Raw genomic sequence first — 18,556 nt, forward strand, 5'->3', positions numbered from 1 at the left:
TTCTTGGAGTTAGATCACTTAACTTATGATTAGAGCATACTGCTCATCATTAAGTTTGGGGTTGCTTTTGGTATTTGCAACTGATTAAGTTTGGGGTGGGGTACTAGAGAATTTATCAAAAAAAAAAAAAAAAAAAGAATTTATAAAAAAAAAAGAGAAATATAAGACAGTAGGGAGAGGCATTACCTTGTGAAAAAAAATGGTGTTTATAAAAAAAAAAATAACAAAAACAAAACACCAAATAAAGAAATGCTAATGAATCTCTCCGCAAAAAAAAAAAATGAAAAAGAAAGAAAAGTTTGACAAATAAATTCTCTAGTATGATGATGTTTGAATTTTGGGGATGTTTGAATAATCTAATTCTTTGTTAAATGAGTGATCTTTAAAACTCCAAGTTTTTCTGCTTACCATCCAAAATATCCACCCTAAAACCTTATCCCCGTTATAACCTTCAAGTCCTCAAAAGGTGTGAATTCTTATGCATGTTGATCGATTGTTAGAATGTTTGCAAGCTTATGGTAGAATGACTATGTTTGTGTTGATTGAGTGAATACACCAATTTAAACAGGAGAGAATGTGAGGGAGTGAAGTAATTATGGTTTGGTCAATATTTGTGAAAAGTTTTTGATTTTTCGGTATTAATCTGTGTGCAAGTAAATTCATGATAGGGATGATCATTGAAATGTTAATTGTGATGTTCTAACTTGACTGACTTTGATGGCTTTGAATTAGACTGTTTGATAGTGTCAGGTTTTCCGATGGATGAAGATATTCCTTGAGGACAAGGAAAAGTTCAAGTTTGGGGTTGTGATGACTTCATGTCATTACTATGTTTTTTTTAGCAAATACAAGCAAACAAGTAGGTTTTTATCATGTTTTTAGCAATTAAATAAGAAGAAATTGCATGAAATATGAGATAGCATGATAACAAGAAAAAATAAAAAAATTGCCTAGCTTCTGCCTTCTGCGCCCAGCTTAGGGGCAGCTGAGCCCAGCTTGAAAATTGAAGAATTGCTCTCTGCCTTCTGCGCCCAGCTTGGGCAGAGCCAAGCCTGGCTTGACACGAATTCTGCACTATAAATTGAAAACAGTTTCTCATTTTAGGGCTACGAAATATTGGATCGAGAACTGATTTTTGACGGCTATTTCAGAGGATCAAAGAGACATTCAAGCAAGGATTCAAGGGTGGAAACACATCTAATCCCTTCTTGTAATGATGATTTCTTTCACTCATGTTAATGTAATTTCTTATTTGAACATGTTTGGCTAAATCTTTATGATTGATCTTTAGGGGATTCTAATTACTTTTAATCTTGAAAAATGTGATTGTCATTTGATATGATGAATGAATTACGAAGTTAGTTTCTATTGATTATTCCTTATGTTTAATGCTTTATATGATTTGACCAATTGTATGATGATTTCAATTATTTGTTTTACTATGAAAATAGGAATGAATCATCGATATAGGAATAATTGATCAATTGACTTTCACTTAAGATATTTTGGATTGTTAATTGAGATTTAAAGGATTAAAGTTTTTATTCCTCAATTGATCATCGATCATCCTAAGAAATTAGGGATTAATGATCAAGTGAGAGGATTATGTTACCAAGACATTGGACATAATCAATTATGTTTAATCTAATCATGAAACTAAATTGAGTAATTTGTTATCATACATGAAAATTACCAAGAGAAATAGTAATTAGATGAACCAAAAAGATCAATCGTTTTTCTTTATCAATTTGAATTTTAAGTCATTTCTTAAGTTTATGATCAAAACTTTGAACCAAGTTAAACTCCCCCCCTTTGCATTTTAATTATTAATCCTAAATTAATTTAATTGTTTTGTCGAGATTGAAACAATCCCTGTGGATACGAACTTTGATTATACTACTTGACGGCGATTTAGTACACTTGCTAAATTTCTATCAATGAAACTAAATTACTTTACATTGCATTGCAACAGAGCAAAATAATTATATGTAGACGGAGGATAGTTTTGGACTTTTGGTACATAAAAAATTAGTACAAAATTATTTGGAAAAAGAAAAACAGGTTAGGAACATAAAAAAATAGGGTAGTTTTGACATTTTAAAATAATGACGAGGACAATTATGTCAATATAATTAGAATTATAATAACACATTCTCTCTCTCCTCCCCTCCCCTCCAAATCCTCCCAATTTGGGAGAAAGCAAAAATTGAGTTTTGGAGGGATTTTGCTCCCCTCCTCTCCCCTCCCCTCCTAAAAATTGAACCAAACACATTTCATTAAAAAAATTCTCTCACCTCCCCTCCCCTCACATCCATTTACCTCGAACCAAACACACCCTAAAGCATCTGCTACTTCTGAGTCTGGTAATGAAAGGATTTGCCTGCAACTAGCGGCAACCACGACACTATTAGCATCTCGCACCACAACACCAATACCCTACTTACCTCCCTCAATCGGACCTGATGCATCAACATTAAGCTTATAATAACCACTAAGTGGGGTTGTCCAATGAACACCAGATATAGGCATATTTGGATCTCCACTTAGTATCTCCAACAACACTCCACCAGCACCAGGGACGGATCTAGGAATTTATAAAACGGGGGCTGGAATAACTAAATAATAAATATTAAATAAATAATAATTATAATATTATTTAAATATACTCAATAGAAAATAAAAAATACATCACATTGTTTATCTAAATTGTACACGACATTGCTTTATATCATAAAATTCATCAATAACTGAATTTGTATAAAAAAATTTGGCAATTCTTCTCTCGGTGTATAAGTAATCACATAATTAGTTTGAAATTCATTTTCTATCTTGTTTCTCAACCTATTTTTCACAATCTTACAGTTGTAGCAAACAATCAGAACTAACTTAATTGAATTTAGACTTTAGTAGTGTATAATATATATTATCAAAATATTTTAAAATAAATTGTTAGAATTACTATGTTGTACGCGTACATGTTTTGCACCAAACGATAGTTATTAATCTTTAAACACATATCTCAAATATCAATTTATGTGTACATATGTATCAAAAACAAATATATGAAAAAATACGACAAGAGGGGAGGCCTCAGCCCCTACTTGCCCCCTTATGTCCGTCCCAGGTAATAATATTAATTGAAAAGAATGAAACAATCTCAAAAAATACAATATTTTAATCAAAGTAACTTTGAAGTTCCGTTCCATTTCTGATGCCAACGCAAAGTTACTTTGAAAAACCCACTTCATCAAACTCCAGCTGGTGGACCATTAAAAAAAATGATAAATTAATGAATATTCATTGTATGACTGTGTAAATCTAACCATGCATATCTTTTAAACAAGGTCATCAAAATCGGACCGGTCGGACCGTGAATCGGGAGTGAAAACGGTCCGGTTAGGTAAAAAAACGGACAGCAAGCCAACAAAAAAACGTTCAGACCGGTTACGAACCGGTGAACTGGCCGGGCGGTTCAACCGTTTTTTTTTTTTTCTTTTTGAAAATTTGAAACACCAACGACGTCATTTGCAGGTAAACTGGTCGGTTTGGATTTTATTTTTTAAACCGGGAATAAAAAATCATTTTTGTCTTTTTTTTTTAATAAGAATTTTAATTTAACATCTCAAAAAACGCAAGAAAAAGCAGAAACACGGGAAAGTGAAACTGAAATTAGACTAAGAGGAACAAAACAAAAAAAATTTAGTTTAAGTTGTTATGGTTGTTCAGTGTTGAAATAAATAATAGATTACAATTTATTTAGTTTGTTTTCATAGATGCAACATAAGAAAGGGAACAAGATATTAGATAGAGAAGGATAAAAAGAATAAAGTCATGATGTTTGTAACGAGAGATGACGTGATAGATGAAAATAAGAAAGATGGGGAAGAAGAATGGAAGCAAAGAGTGAGAAAGAGACATACCGTAGAGATGAAAAATGAGAGTGATAGAGTATGTATAGATGAAAATATTAGAAAAGGAGGCAGCTGCATCACTTTGTGTTATAATTTAGGTTTTTTTTTTTTTTTTTATGGGTTGGGTTTTATAAAAGAAGAAACCCATAATGATTTTTATTTATTTACAATATTAGTAACTATTTTTTTTCCTTTTTGAGTAATTGTTTATATAATTTTATTTATATTATTTTATTTATATATTAATTAAAATATATATTTAATTAAAAACCGCCGACCCGGTTGAACCACGGTCCGATCAATTGAATCTTGAACCGGTAAGCTCGTCGGGTCAATGTCCGGTCCGATTCTGATTACCTTGCTTTTAAATCTATCCATGTAAATAAATTCTTGAAAACCCATGAAAATGCTAACGAGTGCTCCAGGTACACTCTTTAAGACTTTAAATAATTGGAATGTAAAGTCTACGTATTGAAAATTATTGTGTTTATTTTTCAAGAAAAAAAAATGAAAATTATTGTGTTTAATTTTTTGAATAATTTTCTTTTAAATGGAATGTTTGTTAGCTATGAAGCACAGACACCTCTATGATTAGGCGTGTCGAGGTGCCCGACACTCATATGATACTCGTACGACACATGTCGAATAGCTCATAGTGGTGTCGTAAAAAACTCAATTTTTAATTTACTCTGACACTCATTTGATTGGTGTCCGACATCTGTAAGACACTTGTACGACCAGTGTCGGATAAGTGTCCCAAATTTTTTCTTATGTTCTCCTTAGACACATATCAGACATACCTACAAGAGTTAAAGATGTATCGAAACAATAATATTGATCAATGAGAGATTAAAGAAATTACATTTTGATTACAATATTTTTAGTTTTTTCGATAGTAGATAAATAAATAAAAGTAAAATACTATGATATATTGTTTTAAAATTTTTTTTAAGAAATAACTTTGCTCAAATTAGTTTTACATATATATATATTTTGATTATCAATTTATATATTTTACAAATATGTAACGATGTCACACTGTCCTATTTTTTTTACGTTAGGAGTGTCGTGTTGTGTATGTTTGAGTCTTGTTTCATAGTTTGTTAGCGAGATCCAAATAAATACGATGAAAAAATAAAACTGTGGGCGTAGGGGGTAAATAGGGATTTCGCATCCTGTGCAAAATTGGGAACGAAAATCTCACTGGATAGTAACTCCGTACGACGACCCACACGAGTTCCTCACCGCCAACAACTTCCAAAGCCAAACAAACAAACATTAACATTAAATCACAAACCCTAATTTTTTGATCTGTCCCCAATTTTTTTACAAAATTTCCCAACTAAAATCCCCAATTAACCTTCTTCCTTCTCTCAATTTCCATTTTCATTGCCAATTTTGATCCCCAACTGCATATTTATTGCCTCTCTTGTTTTCTTTCATCATACTCGCCAGATCAAGCTTTGATTTTTGCTTCTTCATCAGCTCTGAAGGATCCCCAATATCTTTTTGAGTGGTAATTTGATAATTCTCAGCTTTATTAGCATTGAATTGAATTGAGCTATTCAAAATTTCATATTTGCTAGCTGGTTTAGATGTATATGAATTTCAATTTCACTCTTTATCTTGGGTTACATCTTGATTTTCTGCCTTTGATAAATGTTGCTTTGATAGTTGAATTTGCCAAGTTGGGTTTGGAGAATGGAGATAACATAGAGCAACATCAAAATTGAGCAACATCAAAGTTGGGTTTGCATTGATTGGGAGGGAAATTAGGGTGGTGGGTTTTAAATTTAATGATGGTTTATTGCGGTCAATGGATACAAATTATACATGCAATATAAAGATTGTAACTTTGTAGATTAATGCAACATTGAAACATGTGCTAGTGCTTGAACTGTTTAGTCTAGTATGCTTAACTTTACAATTTTGGAATTTGTTTGTGAGTTTTGAATGTGAATCGTGTCTCTTATACTCTCTTGTAACATAAGTTATGTGTATGATGCAGAATGGTTAAGTATTTACTTTTGTAACTCACTGATATATATTTATATAAGTATGGGCAACAGTGAGATGGATAAAACCACCAAAGAGAAGGAGTCGAAGACGCCTCCACCAATATCACAGGTCTAATTGAGTTTCTTTTGTTTTATCTACAATTGAAAGTTATTGGAATGTTTTGTGTGACGATGGAAACATTTATTGATTTTTCAGGAGCAGCCTTCGACCACCACCACCACCGGTGCAATTAATAATGACTGGGCCAGCTTTCAGGTTCTTAACGAGAAATTTTTGTCGGCAAATTATTTTACATTGTTGTCAGTATTAGATTTTGATTCGACTAGCTTCATCATTGTATAGGCATATTCTCCTATGCCTCCACATGGATTCATGGCATCAAGTCCCCAAGCTCACCCTTATATGTGGGGTGTCCAGGTAATTCCACATATACTATAATGTCCAATCCGATACATACTATGGTGTTGAATATTGTAAGTTAACCTTGTATTATTGCTCATTAATTGTCAAATAATCTAATACCTAGCTTGACCAAAATACTCCTTACTTGAGCTGCAGTCCAATGCTTAGGGTCCGTTTGGGCCAGCTTTTTTTTAGAGCTTATGTAAACAGCTTATGCAATATAAATTAGGTTTTATGCTATTTTATAAGTTCACACTAGTGAAAATTGTAATTTTATAAGCTATTTTATCATTGTTAGCAGAATCGCGACCAAAGTCGTAAAATCCATGGATTTTGCGACTTTGCTTACCCTCAAGGATCTGGATCCTAAGTAAAATCCAAAAACATAGTAAAATCCTTGCAAAATCGCAGAAAATCGCAACAAAATCCGCGATTTCGTATGGATTCCACCGATTATGGGCTTTTTAATTTGGGTAATTTTGGAATGGGTAAAGATGACAATCTTGACATTATGGGAAATGATTCAAGTAGATGGCGCATTAGTGATCTATTTTAGCATCTAGGCTTTAAGTATTTTGTTTTATATTTAAGACTTGAGACTTGGTTGTTTTATGTTTGCTTTATGCTTTTTGAGACTTGATTGTTTTATGATTTCAAACTTTGAGTACTTGCATTTTATTATATATATATATATTTATATTTACTATTATGTGTTGAATCCATCGATTTTGGTTGCGATTTTCGATTATGCGATCTTGATTTCCCCTTTTGATTCCACAAAATTAATTGAGTAGAATCCTTGGATTTTGGTTGTGATTTACGATTTTTTTGATCTTACTATCCTCTATGGAACTAAAGCAAAATCCCGATTCTGACAACCTTGTATTTTATCATAAACTACCTTGACAAACTTATAATAATATATAAAAATTGCATAAGCTGTTTGCATAAGCTCTAAAAAAAGTTGGGCCAAACGAGTCCTTAGTGTTAAAAATAATTTAGATATTAATTTTTTTCCTTTTCAAACCTTTATCTTTGTTGAAATTATAAGGTTTTAGATAGGGTAGAAGGAAGAAAGAGAACACACTAATAACAAGTTTGACATTGTTATTAATCTGTTATGATGCAAATTAAAACGCACTAATCTCTACTTTTTCTTCTATAGACACTAATTCCTAACAAATATTGAAATCTAAAAAATACTCCTACAGTTTCTTCAAAAAAAAAAATACTCCTACAAGATCATATAATTTATTCAAGAATAATGCTAGCAACACACTCTTTAACAAACACACTCCAACACATTCTCTTTTATTGGTTGAAATTCACATGGGTCCCATAAAAAAATGTGGACCCATATAACTTTTATGGGACCCATATAAATTTTAACCAGTAAAAGAGAGTGTGTTAGAGTGTGTTTCTTAAAGAGTGTGTTGCTAGCACTTCTCTTTATTCAAACATTATATCCGAAAATGATATTAAGACTTTAAGAGGCATTTTCTATATATTCTATCTCTCTCCTTCGTGTGTTAAAGCTTACAAAGCATTAAGTTTGTTACACATAGAAACTTTCAAAAGAGAATAGTACATATAAATTGGACTACATGAAACATGGATGGCGGGGTAACATTGGGATGTCAGAAACATCAGAGATAAATATTTTTGAAAAGCCAAGTTAGCAAGATGGGTTGAATGATTCTTAGATTGGAGCCGGATAGAAATGTTGTACTCCGACCAAGTAAGAAGAGATTTTGCTAGAATGACCATTAGTAAAAATTTCCATGCAAGCAACTATACACATCAAGAACTAAAACTACCCTGTGTATAGAGGACTTTACGCGCTCTCACATGCTAGGTGAATGGGAGATGTTTATGTTATAAATAATGGTGAGCAGTGGCGACTCTAGGAATGTTAGAGAGCCTGGGCAAATTTTTGGAGACAATTTTATCAACCCAAATTTCGAATATAGAAATATTTAAATCCTATTTTTCAATATTTAATTTTGGAAGGAATTTTTTAACAAGCAAGAGTATAGCTATGTTTCCAACATAATTAAGGCTTAACAAAATATAGGGATGACAATGGGTAGGGTATGGGTATAGTACCCATCCCCGTACCCGCAGATTGAAAAAATACCCGTACCCATCCCCATACCCGTGTGGGTAACAACTTTTGCCCCCGTCCCCATACCCTATGGGTACCTAGGTCCCCATACCCGTACCCGTTACCCGCATTTTTACTAAAAATAAATTGATCAATTATAAAATATCATATAATTTTAATAGAATTAAAAAAAATTCAAAGAATTTAATATTGACTAATGAAAATTATAAACAAAATTATTACTAACCTTATGTTAAAGTTCATATTTATGTTAAACATTCACATTATTTTTATATTATGTTGTAAATAAACATTTTTATTAAAAATATGTAATAGTTTAGTAGAGTTGTATTGTTTTAAATTGATTTACATATATTATAATATAATAATATAAATAAAATAAATAAATATATATTATGCGGGTAGGGGGCGGGGTGGGTACTAAGGTACCCGTACCCGCACCCATACCCGTTCATTTTTGCGGGTAATTACCCATACCCGTGCCCGTATCCAAAATGCGGGTTTTTACCCTACCCGTTGTGGGTAATTTTTGCGGGTACCCTCTGGGTATGAGTCAAATTGCCATCCCTAACAAAATAAGAGGCTACACAAACTAGAAAAAACCATCAAAACATAGTCAAATAAGAGGGATGAAATATAACATACCAATAGCCACTACATAAAACTAGGAGGCAAATTCCCCCTCCGAGACCTCTTTGCGGTGAAAGTTCTTATAATATCAACATCATCAAGTGACTTGAATATCTCCCGCTCGGTGTAACATATCATCAAGTCATTAAACCACTCATCGTTGATCTTGTTGCGCAATTTAGTCTTAATAATCTTCATTGCGGAAAAAGCTCTTTCAACGGATGCTGTCGACACCGGTAATATCAAAGCCAACTCAATAAGTTTGTAGACCAATGGAAATACGAAATGTTTATCAGTTTGAACCATCTTCATAGCCAAACTTTGAACATCTACACAAGTAGAAAATGAAACATGTCATTTCACGTGAACTACATAAGTCTCAAGTTGCTCCCTTATTGTTCCACGGTCTACATCAGAAAAGTCTGCATGATAAATATCAGCAAGACGAGCAAGCTTATCAACATCAAACTTGGAGAAAGAATTCTTGGGGTCAAGACATGAAAAACAATTAAGCACAATGTTACTTCCTTCACTAAAGCGGTGATCCATCTCCACACATATTTTGTCAATAGCAACATAAAAAATCTCAGCACGGTAATGATGAAGAATAGTGACAGTCATCCCATCTAGCCTTGAACGACCCCGAACCGGTATTTTTGCATCCATACTTGGCACCGGAATACCTTTAGCAATACAAAAATTTTGGACATCAACAAATAAATCATCCCAACCACTCTCTCTCAATGTGGTCAACCGAGCTTTGACATCATCAACTAATTCCATGGCAAGCACAATATTAAGATCTTTTCTTTGCAAGATTTTTGAAAGCTCATTTGTGATACCAAACAACTTTAACATTAACTTCAAAATGAAAGCAAATTTAAAACACTCCATTTTTTCTATCAAACCCGCCGCTTGACTTTGAACACGTCCAACTTCATCAACTGTACTAAGCACACCTAACGTGGCGGACCACATTTGATCCAAACGAACCAAGGTAATATAATGTGAACCCCATCTAGTATCTCCGGCTTTAGCAAGACTAGATTGTTGGTGCATGCCCCTTCCTTTAGATATCTCACCGGTTTCAAGTTGATTCACAATATTATTGTGTTGTGCCTCTCTTAAAGCATCCATTCTCTTGCAAGATGCACTTGTCGTGGTTACAATCAAGGAGATGTATTCAAAGAAATCATGAATAGATGAGCAACTACTAGCAACGGACACAACCACCAATTGCAAACGGTGAGCATAACAATGGACATATAAAGCATAAGGGTTTTCATCTAGAATTTTTCTTTGCAAACCATTAAATTCACCTCTCATATTTGAAGCTCCATCATATCCTTGCCCTCTTAACCTTGAAATATTTAACATGTGACGATCAAGAATACTATAAAGAGCTTCCTTTAGTGCCTCGGATGTAGTATCTTTGACATGATGTAGAGCAAGGAATCGTTCTACAACTTCCCCTTTGTCGTTCACAAACCTAAAAAACAAATTCAACAAGGTTACATAATTATTACATGGAGGCATGAAGAATAATATGTAATAGAAATTGAAAAATACAACTACTAACCTAAACATCACCGCCATTTGCTCTTTGACGGATATATCACGTGACTCATCAATAAGCACAGAGAATTGTCTATCACCAAGCTCTTCCATAATCACCTTGATAACTTCATTTGCACAAGACGTTGCAAAGTCCTTTTGAATGTCACTACAAATCATTATGCAATCTTTTGCACCACGGTCAAAGGCATCTCTCACTTGTTCATTATTAGATTTTACCCAATCTACCATCTCTCTAAAATTGCCCTTGTTTAGAGAAGTAAGAGATTCATCATGGCCACGGAAAGCCATGCCTTGTGCTATGAGATATCTTGAACAATCTAAGGAACAAGTCAAACGGATCTTATACAATTCTTCCGATTCTCTAGTTGCTCTAAGAAACTTATTTGCTATACTTTGTCTTTGATTATTATAATCATCATAGTGCTTCATACATGAGTTGTGCATACTACCATGACCACCAACATGATCTTTCAAGCCACTAGATGCACTCTTCCAATTTTTATATCCGCCTTTGATGAAGACTTCATAACCAAAGTGCTCGGCCCTCCCGGGTTGCTTAAAGAGAAAACAATGGAAACAATAAACTGCATCCTTGAACTCACTGTATTCTATCCATGTATACCTCTCATACCATGTTTTACAAAATGCTCTTTTTGATTTTTCTCTTCCAAATTGAGTTTGAGGATAATTTTTCAAAATTGGTTGCGTTGGACCCTTCAATATATATGCCCTCCTCACTTGATCTTGAATATTCGGAGCATACTCATGAATTTGTTTCCTAAGACCCGGATCACGCACAATCTCATTTGAATTAAACTCATTGGCCACATTAGGTGGTGGTTCTTCTGGTTCGGCTTCCGATTGTACAATATTCACATTCTCAATAGCTCTAGGAACAAAAAACTTCCTCATCTCTGAAATTAAATTATGCAAAATTAAGAAATAACAGAGACAAATCGATGTATAATATATTTTCACAAACTGAATACTAATTAAGAAATAACAGAGACAAATTGGTGTATATTTCATTCTCACTATTGAATACTAATTATTTTCACTAACTGAATACTAATTCTTTGTGCATACCAAAGTACTATCTATTGCAGAACCGCCGCTCTCACTACTTATTTATATAACCAAAACAGCTTATTTATATAATCACTTAACAATCAAAACAGCTTAATAAATTTAAAATTCAAAACAACACCAAATCATCAAACAAAGATTCTAGATTGAGAAGGTTAGGTTGTTAAAAATTAATTACAGTATGTTAGTTTGCTTACCTCAAACGAGACGAAGAGAAAGAGTGAGAGCGGTGCGGCCCGGTGAGCAGTGGTGTGGCTGCGGCGGAAGATTGAACGGCGAGGTGAGGGAGAGAGATTGAGAGCAGTGAGAGAGGGATTGAGAGTGGCGGCCGGCGGGTGAGAGAGGAATTGAGAGCAGCGATTTTGAGAGAGAGGGATCGAGAAAGCAAATATTCACAGATATTCTTTCGTTTTCTGTTTTTGTTTTCATTTAAAAAAAAAAAAAAATTGGGCAGCCCAGGCACGTGCCAGGCATGCCCGGCGGCATACTCGCCACTGATGGTGAGGTGACTGTAATTCCTGAGATGCCTAAGGCATATAATATTTTGTTAAAGTTATTTTGTATCAAGAAACAGATATGTGTTAAAAAAAGCATAAGCATTAACCTTCCAAATATGAGTGAAAGCACTATTCTTACCTCTGTAAAAACGAAATCAGATTTTGGTCTTCTTTACTTATCTTTATTTGTTCTATATATTGTTATCTACTCTGTCTGCAGCTAGTTTATACTTTACCAACACTACAAAATATCTGGTTTGAACTCTTCCCCATGTTTTATTTGGTTCATTAATGAAATTATTATTTGCAGCACATTATGCCTCCTTATGGTACTCCAGCACATCCCTATGTTGCAATGTATCCCCATGGTGGCATATATGCCCATCCATCCATGCCTCCGGTAATCATCGTAAATTATGTTTTTCTTAAGTTATAATATTGTTATCGAATCACCAATTCACCAACCCACCGTTTGCTAATTGCGGAAAGCGGAAAATATACACAGGGATCTTATCCATACAATCCTTATACCATGCCTACTCCAAACGGTGTTGCTGAAGCTTCTGTGAGTTTTCCCCCTTTCTGCATTTTTGTGTTCTTTTTTTCTTCTTTGTCTGTCCTTTTCCTTTTTTGTGAAGGGCTTGTCCTTATATAAGTAGGGAAAAAGTAACACCAGGGGCGGAGCTGGGCTTGGGCTCGGCAGGGCCACGGCCCGCCCCAGTTTTTTTTTTTTTTTAAAAAATTATAGTCATAAAATACGTACATATATTTTGTTTCATCTCATATTAATTGATGATACATGTTGGCCTAGTGGTTGGCTTTAACTTTTGAGTGTGTTTTAGCGCCCATAATGTTATGGGTTCACATCCAGCTACTCCAATAATATGTTTTAATTTATTTCCATATATTTTGTTTAACTATATGATAAATTTTTTTTTTACGTACATATATTTTGTTTCATCTCATATTAATTGATGATACATGTTGGCCTAGTGGTTGGCTTTAACTTTTGAGTGTGTTTTAGCGCCCATAATGTTATGGGTTCACATCCAGCTACTCCAATAATATGTTTTAATTTATTTCCATATATTTTGTTTAACTATATGATAAATTTTTTTTTTTTTTGGTACAAAAATTATATGTTGTTATGTACCACTCAACTATTAATAATATACTCCCTCCGTCCCAAAATATAAGCAAAAAATGGTCAACTAAAGTGGATGTATTTGGTTAAAAATTTAGTCCAAATACATCCACTTTGGTTGACCACTTTTTGCTTATATTTTGGGACGGAGTATACTCCATCCGTCCCAAGCAAAAGTGTTTTAAAGAAACTTGACGTATTTGATTCAAAATTTGGACAAAATACATTTACTTTTGTTGACTAACGCAAAATAGTGTCATTTTAAGGTATTATTGATAATTTCAAGTCCTTAACGCGAAATAGTGTCATTTAAGGTATTTTAAATCATGTAGTTTAATTTTTTTTTTTTAACGTATGTAGTTTAATTTTGTTGGTGATCAAGTTTATGCTTATTTACAACTTAATTTTTTGGTATACAATATTTTTTTTTGGTAAAGATTTTTTGGTATACAATATGATTTGCATATTTAATTTATAATTTTATTTTACAGCCCTCCCCTTTGTTTTATGCTAGCTCCGCCACTGAGTAACATAAGTTTACACGCAGGGAAACACTCCTGCCAGCATGGAAACTGATGGTAAGCCTCCTGAGGTGAAGGAAAAATTGCCAATCAAAAGATCAAAAGGAAGTTTGGGTAGTTTGAACATGATTACAGGGAAAAATAATGAACATGGTAAAACAACGGGGACATCTGCTAATGGAATTCATTCAAAGAGGTAAATGGTGGAGTGTTAATTTTACTCTACCTGAGATGGTGCATCAGTGCTTTTGTCATCAAATAGTATTATTCTATCTTGCTCACACTTATTCGGAGGACTATATTATGTGCCTATTAAAACTTGTGACAGTCTGACATGTTCAAGAGAAAATTCTTGGTGTTTTGGAGGAATGAATTTGATCCATGATTCAATATGTTGTGAATTAGTGGTTACATTGATATATGTATCCCTACAGAAGGACAAAGACTGAATTTCTATTAAATTGAATAAAATATGTGTCAACTTCCTGCAGCTGACGTTTCCTCTTACGTGTCATCCTTTTGATATTTTTATCTGATTTGCTGCAATTTTTGAATACATTATGGGAGCTTATTTTAATTATAATAATAACCAGATTAAAAACGCTGTACTTATTATTTATCTTCTAATGCCTGAGGACCCCTAGACAGTTACTTGATTTTCTTTTTATTTTATCAAGATTGTTGCTGTATCCGCAGTGATTTATTTTTCCAAGCCTGTTTAGTACATTAGTTTTCCATTTACAAATTCTGGCAATTTATGCTGATTGGAAATCTTGGATTTGCAGTGGTGGTGAAAGTGGAAGTTTTGAAGGTACTAGTGAAGGAAGTGATGCAAATTCTCAGAATGTAAGTTCTGTGTTAGTCATTAGTTTTCTACTTTATTGTTGATGTTTCCACAAAACTCTTATTTTTGCAGTAATTATAAATTTTAAGATACATAAAAGAAGGTGAAAATAATATGTTTATCCAATTATCATAGGTTTTGTATTTGTGTTTTTATAGGACTCTCAATTGAAATCCGGGGACAGGCGGGATTCTTTTGAAGGTTTGGCATTGTTACTTTCTGTTGTTCCAATATAGTTTCTAATTTTCACTATCTAATGCTATATGTAAACCCATGATGTGTGTGTGTTACAAGCTGAAGTTCACCTTTTTCTATCGAATTTCAGGTGAACCGTCTCAAAATGGCAGTTCAGCGCATACTTCACAAAATGGAGGACTTAATGCACCTCATACAGTAGTTAATCAAAGTATGCCTGTCCTTCCTATCTCTGCGAGTGGTGCTCCTGGAGCTGTTGCTGGTCCCGCAACAAACTTAAATATAGGAATGGATTATTGGGGCACGCCGACTTCATCCAACATTCCTGCTCTCCGTGGAAAGGTTCCGTCTACTACAGTTGCGGGAGGGGTGGTTACTGGTGGATCACGGGATAGTGTCCAATCACAACTTTGGCTACAGGTTAATCTTGAAAACAGACCAATGATGTTTATTTTATTCCCTTGATGACATATTATGTCTGTTCAATGAATGAGATCATCATGTAAAAAGATCAAATTGTTCTGTCCTCTCTTGCTTATATTCAACATACCATGCTTTATGTTTGGCAATTTTCTGATTACCTTTCAAACTGTGACTATGTATTAGTAAATTAAGCATTTCCTCTTGTTATTTGAGAGAGATTTTGTTATAAGCTTTGAACAGCTTATAGCTTTTTTTAATCAATAACTTGCAAGGTTGCTTTCAATGTTTGTCTGAGATCTCATTTTGAAGTTGTGTTGTTGCATTATTAATAATTTTTTACACCTCTTGTTTAAATATAAACTGGTTAACTTTTAGGATGAAAGAGAGCTTAAAAGACAAAGGCGGAAACAGTCAAATAGGGAATCTGCTCGGAGATCCAGGCTGCGCAAGCAGGTGATGTAGAGTTCCCTGTAGGCTGTAACCCTTATTTCCTTCGGTGATTGCTTCATCATAATTGTTGCATTTTTTATTCATGTTTGCATGTGTTGTTTTCAGGCTGAGTGCGATGAGCTAGCTCAGCGTGCTGATGTTTTGAAAGAAGAAAATGCTTCCCTCCGACTAGAAGTAAGTCGCATTAGAAGCGATTATGAGCAGCTACTTTCCGAGAATGCAGCCCTCAAGGTGATGCTAAATATCTCAATCATAATCGTCACAGCATTAAAAATATTTCAATTTAATCACAACTACTTACGATGTCATATATATGATTGATTATGATTTGTTGACAGCGTAAAATTTTTTACACTCACAATATATCAAAATTAATTTTGTGAAATATTTATGTGAAGGCTCACCATGCAGTCTGACTAACATAAAGATATAATATACAGGAGAGACTCGGGGAACAACCTGGAAGCGATCAACACGTGCGTAATGACACTCAACAGAGTGGTCAAACAGAGGATGTGCAGGGTGGTCATTAGGATCATATGCTGCATTTCAGAAATATAACCTAACTCAATAGCAAGAGCGCGATCTTGTTTTGGATATAGCTTGTAGTTCAAATTGTATTAAAGCTGACCTTTTATAGTCTTAAAATCTCTCATTACTAATTTGGCTTTTACTCTTAACCCATTCAAAACAACATGGATCATAGTGTGTGAATTGTATCTTAGTGTCCCTAGTAAGTATAAGTATTATAGTCAATGAAACTGGGTGTTATCCATTATATTATATGATTTCTGTATGAATAATTTATCGGGAAAATAATGAAAAGAAGAAATATATGTTTCGTACACTTTCCTTTTTTGAGAGTTTTGTTTCATACATACACATGGAATTGGAATCAAAGAAGAGTGCTGATAACTGTCAAGTCTAACATGCACAAGTGACTTATCTGGTGCATGGTACACAAGTCTTAAATAACATTATAACGAATACGAATTTTACAAAATTGATCATTGGATTAAAAGATTATATCATATAGATCATCCATAAAAAATTTTAGAAAAATTGAAAATCATTTTATATATTATTGAGACCCATCAAAATTAACGGTATTTAATAAAAACTCATAAACCGTTAATTTTGATGGGTTTCAATAACATATCAAATGATTTTCAATTTTTCTAAATTTTTTTATGGATGATCTATATAATATAGTCTTTCAATCCAACGGTCGATTTTATAAAACTCGTATTCGTTATAATGTTATTCAAAACTTGTGCACCACATGAGTTACTTGTGCATGTTAGAAAAAATCGCTAATAAGATGTAACTTTGAGAAAAGTAATATATCATAACGCAAAATAATTTCAATACTTCATGCAATTTTACAAAAATTAGAAAGATATATTTTAGTGTCCCTAAAAGAATAGGGTTATGGCTGTCTCTCATATTTACATAGTCCCATCCCAAAGTGCTCATGATCACCATTTTGTATAGTTAGTGTGGTGTGTTGCACTCATCTCAACCAGATTGTATTTAACATGGCATGATATTTTTTTTTTCTTTTTATGATAAACCAAAAGTTCCGCGCGTAACTGCATAGACTAATTTCTTTAAGGTAATTGAGATTCATTTAAGTGATAAACTTCCCCCAACAAATGTTTCTCCATATGCACCGATTGAGGATCGAACTCTTGACCAAAATGGTTAAGGGCCCAAGTTTGGTGGCATAATTTATTTTCTTCGTAAATCAAATGTATCATCTGCGCACAACTGTAGAGATTAATCCCCTTAAAATAACTGAGATCTATTTAAGAGGTCGATCTCTCTCAATAAATACTTCTCCATACGCACCGGCCAAGAATTAAACTCAAGACCAAATGATTAAGAGTTCTAAGTTTGGTGGCATAATTTTGGATGCTCCAGGGTGTTGTGTGTATATTTTGTTCTATGCAACAATATAAAACTATTTTATATATAGATCCAAACAAATTACTCTATAATGTCACTATTTTAAGTTAATTCATAAAATATCTTTACAAATATCTATTTAATATGATTTAATTAGATGTACGTGCTAAAGTCGATGCATTCTCATATATAATTCAATGATGAACTATTAAGCTGAATAAGTAAGAGATTTCGGGTTTCTGGCATCATGTGATTTTAGTCCCCTACAGATCGCAGTTCTAGGGGATTGAACTGTGTTCCTCCTTATTAAGTTCAGCGTCAATCACCATTGAACCAACTAACGATTGGTTTAAATGACATTAAATTTATGGTCTGTTTGGATTTAACTTATTTTTGAGCTTATGAAAATAGCTTATGTAAATAAATAAACTTTTATGTTAATTCATAAGTTTTTTTTTTTTTGATAATTTAATTCATAAGTTTTTGCTAACAAAAATTGTATCTTCATAAATTATTTTCTTTTTTTTTTTGATAAGAAAATGAAATTAATATATTAATGAATGATGAAGTACAAGGGATGCTTCAACCCTTACAATATAGCATTAAACCCTTACAATATAAATTATTTTCTTATAAACTACCTTGAAAAACTTATAATAATACATAAAAATTTATTTATTTGCATAAGTTATTTCGCATAAGCTTAAAAATAAGTCAATCAAAATATACACTTAATATAATACAGATGACATATTAATATTATGTAACGTTCTGATACTGATAACAAAAATCATAATGAATATTACATTAACGACGACTTGAA

General features: G+C 33.2%; 1 protein-coding gene and 1 pseudogene across 4 annotated transcripts; one reads left to right on the forward strand and one right to left on the reverse strand.

Annotated features, from left to right (window-relative positions):
* The first annotated feature begins 5,030 nt into the window (after nucleotides 1-5,030).
* LOC123907659 (bZIP transcription factor 16-like) lies at nucleotides 5,031-16,686 on the forward strand. Of its 4 annotated transcripts, XM_045958008.1 has the most exons (14): nucleotides 5,079-5,427; nucleotides 5,586-5,691; nucleotides 5,920-6,038; nucleotides 6,126-6,185; nucleotides 6,273-6,347; nucleotides 12,559-12,648; nucleotides 12,754-12,813; nucleotides 13,940-14,109; nucleotides 14,699-14,759; nucleotides 14,916-14,958; nucleotides 15,083-15,372; nucleotides 15,751-15,828; nucleotides 15,931-16,056; nucleotides 16,266-16,686. In XM_045958008.1, the coding sequence occupies exons 3-14, from the start codon at nucleotides 5,970-5,972 to the stop codon at nucleotides 16,356-16,358; spliced, it is 1,215 nt and encodes a 404-aa protein (XP_045813964.1). In that variant the 5' UTR covers nucleotides 5,079-5,427; nucleotides 5,586-5,691; nucleotides 5,920-5,969; the 3' UTR covers nucleotides 16,359-16,686. The 4 variants fall into 4 exon arrangements, with proteins under 4 accessions (XP_045813967.1, XP_045813965.1, XP_045813964.1 ...); XM_045958011.1 differs by lacking the exon at nucleotides 5,586-5,691 and having other exon boundaries at nucleotides 5,031-5,427; nucleotides 5,969-6,038; XM_045958009.1 differs by lacking the exon at nucleotides 5,586-5,691 and having other exon boundaries at nucleotides 5,063-5,427.
* On the reverse strand, nucleotides 9,035-11,607 carry LOC123907658 (annotated as a pseudogene).
* Nucleotides 16,687-18,556: the final 1,870 nt, after the last annotated feature.

The sequence above is a fragment of the Trifolium pratense genome, linkage group LG2 (genome assembly GCF_020283565.1).
Source record: "Trifolium pratense cultivar HEN17-A07 linkage group LG2, ARS_RC_1.1, whole genome shotgun sequence".
Lineage (NCBI taxonomy): Eukaryota > Viridiplantae > Streptophyta > Magnoliopsida > Fabales > Fabaceae > Trifolium > Trifolium pratense.

Bases quoted from the DNA above. Each gene is read 5' to 3' on its own strand.
- LOC123907659 (XM_045958011.1), top strand. From the start codon at position 5,970: ATGGGCAACAGTGAGATGGATAAAACCACCAAAGAGAAGGAGTCGAAG. The intron at 12,649-12,753 runs GTAATCATCGTA...AAATATACACAG, and splicing joins CCCATCCATCCATGCCTCCG to GGATCTTATCCATACAATCC. The intron at 16,057-16,265 runs GTGATGCTAAAT...TATAATATACAG, and splicing joins CCGAGAATGCAGCCCTCAAG to GAGAGACTCGGGGAACAACC.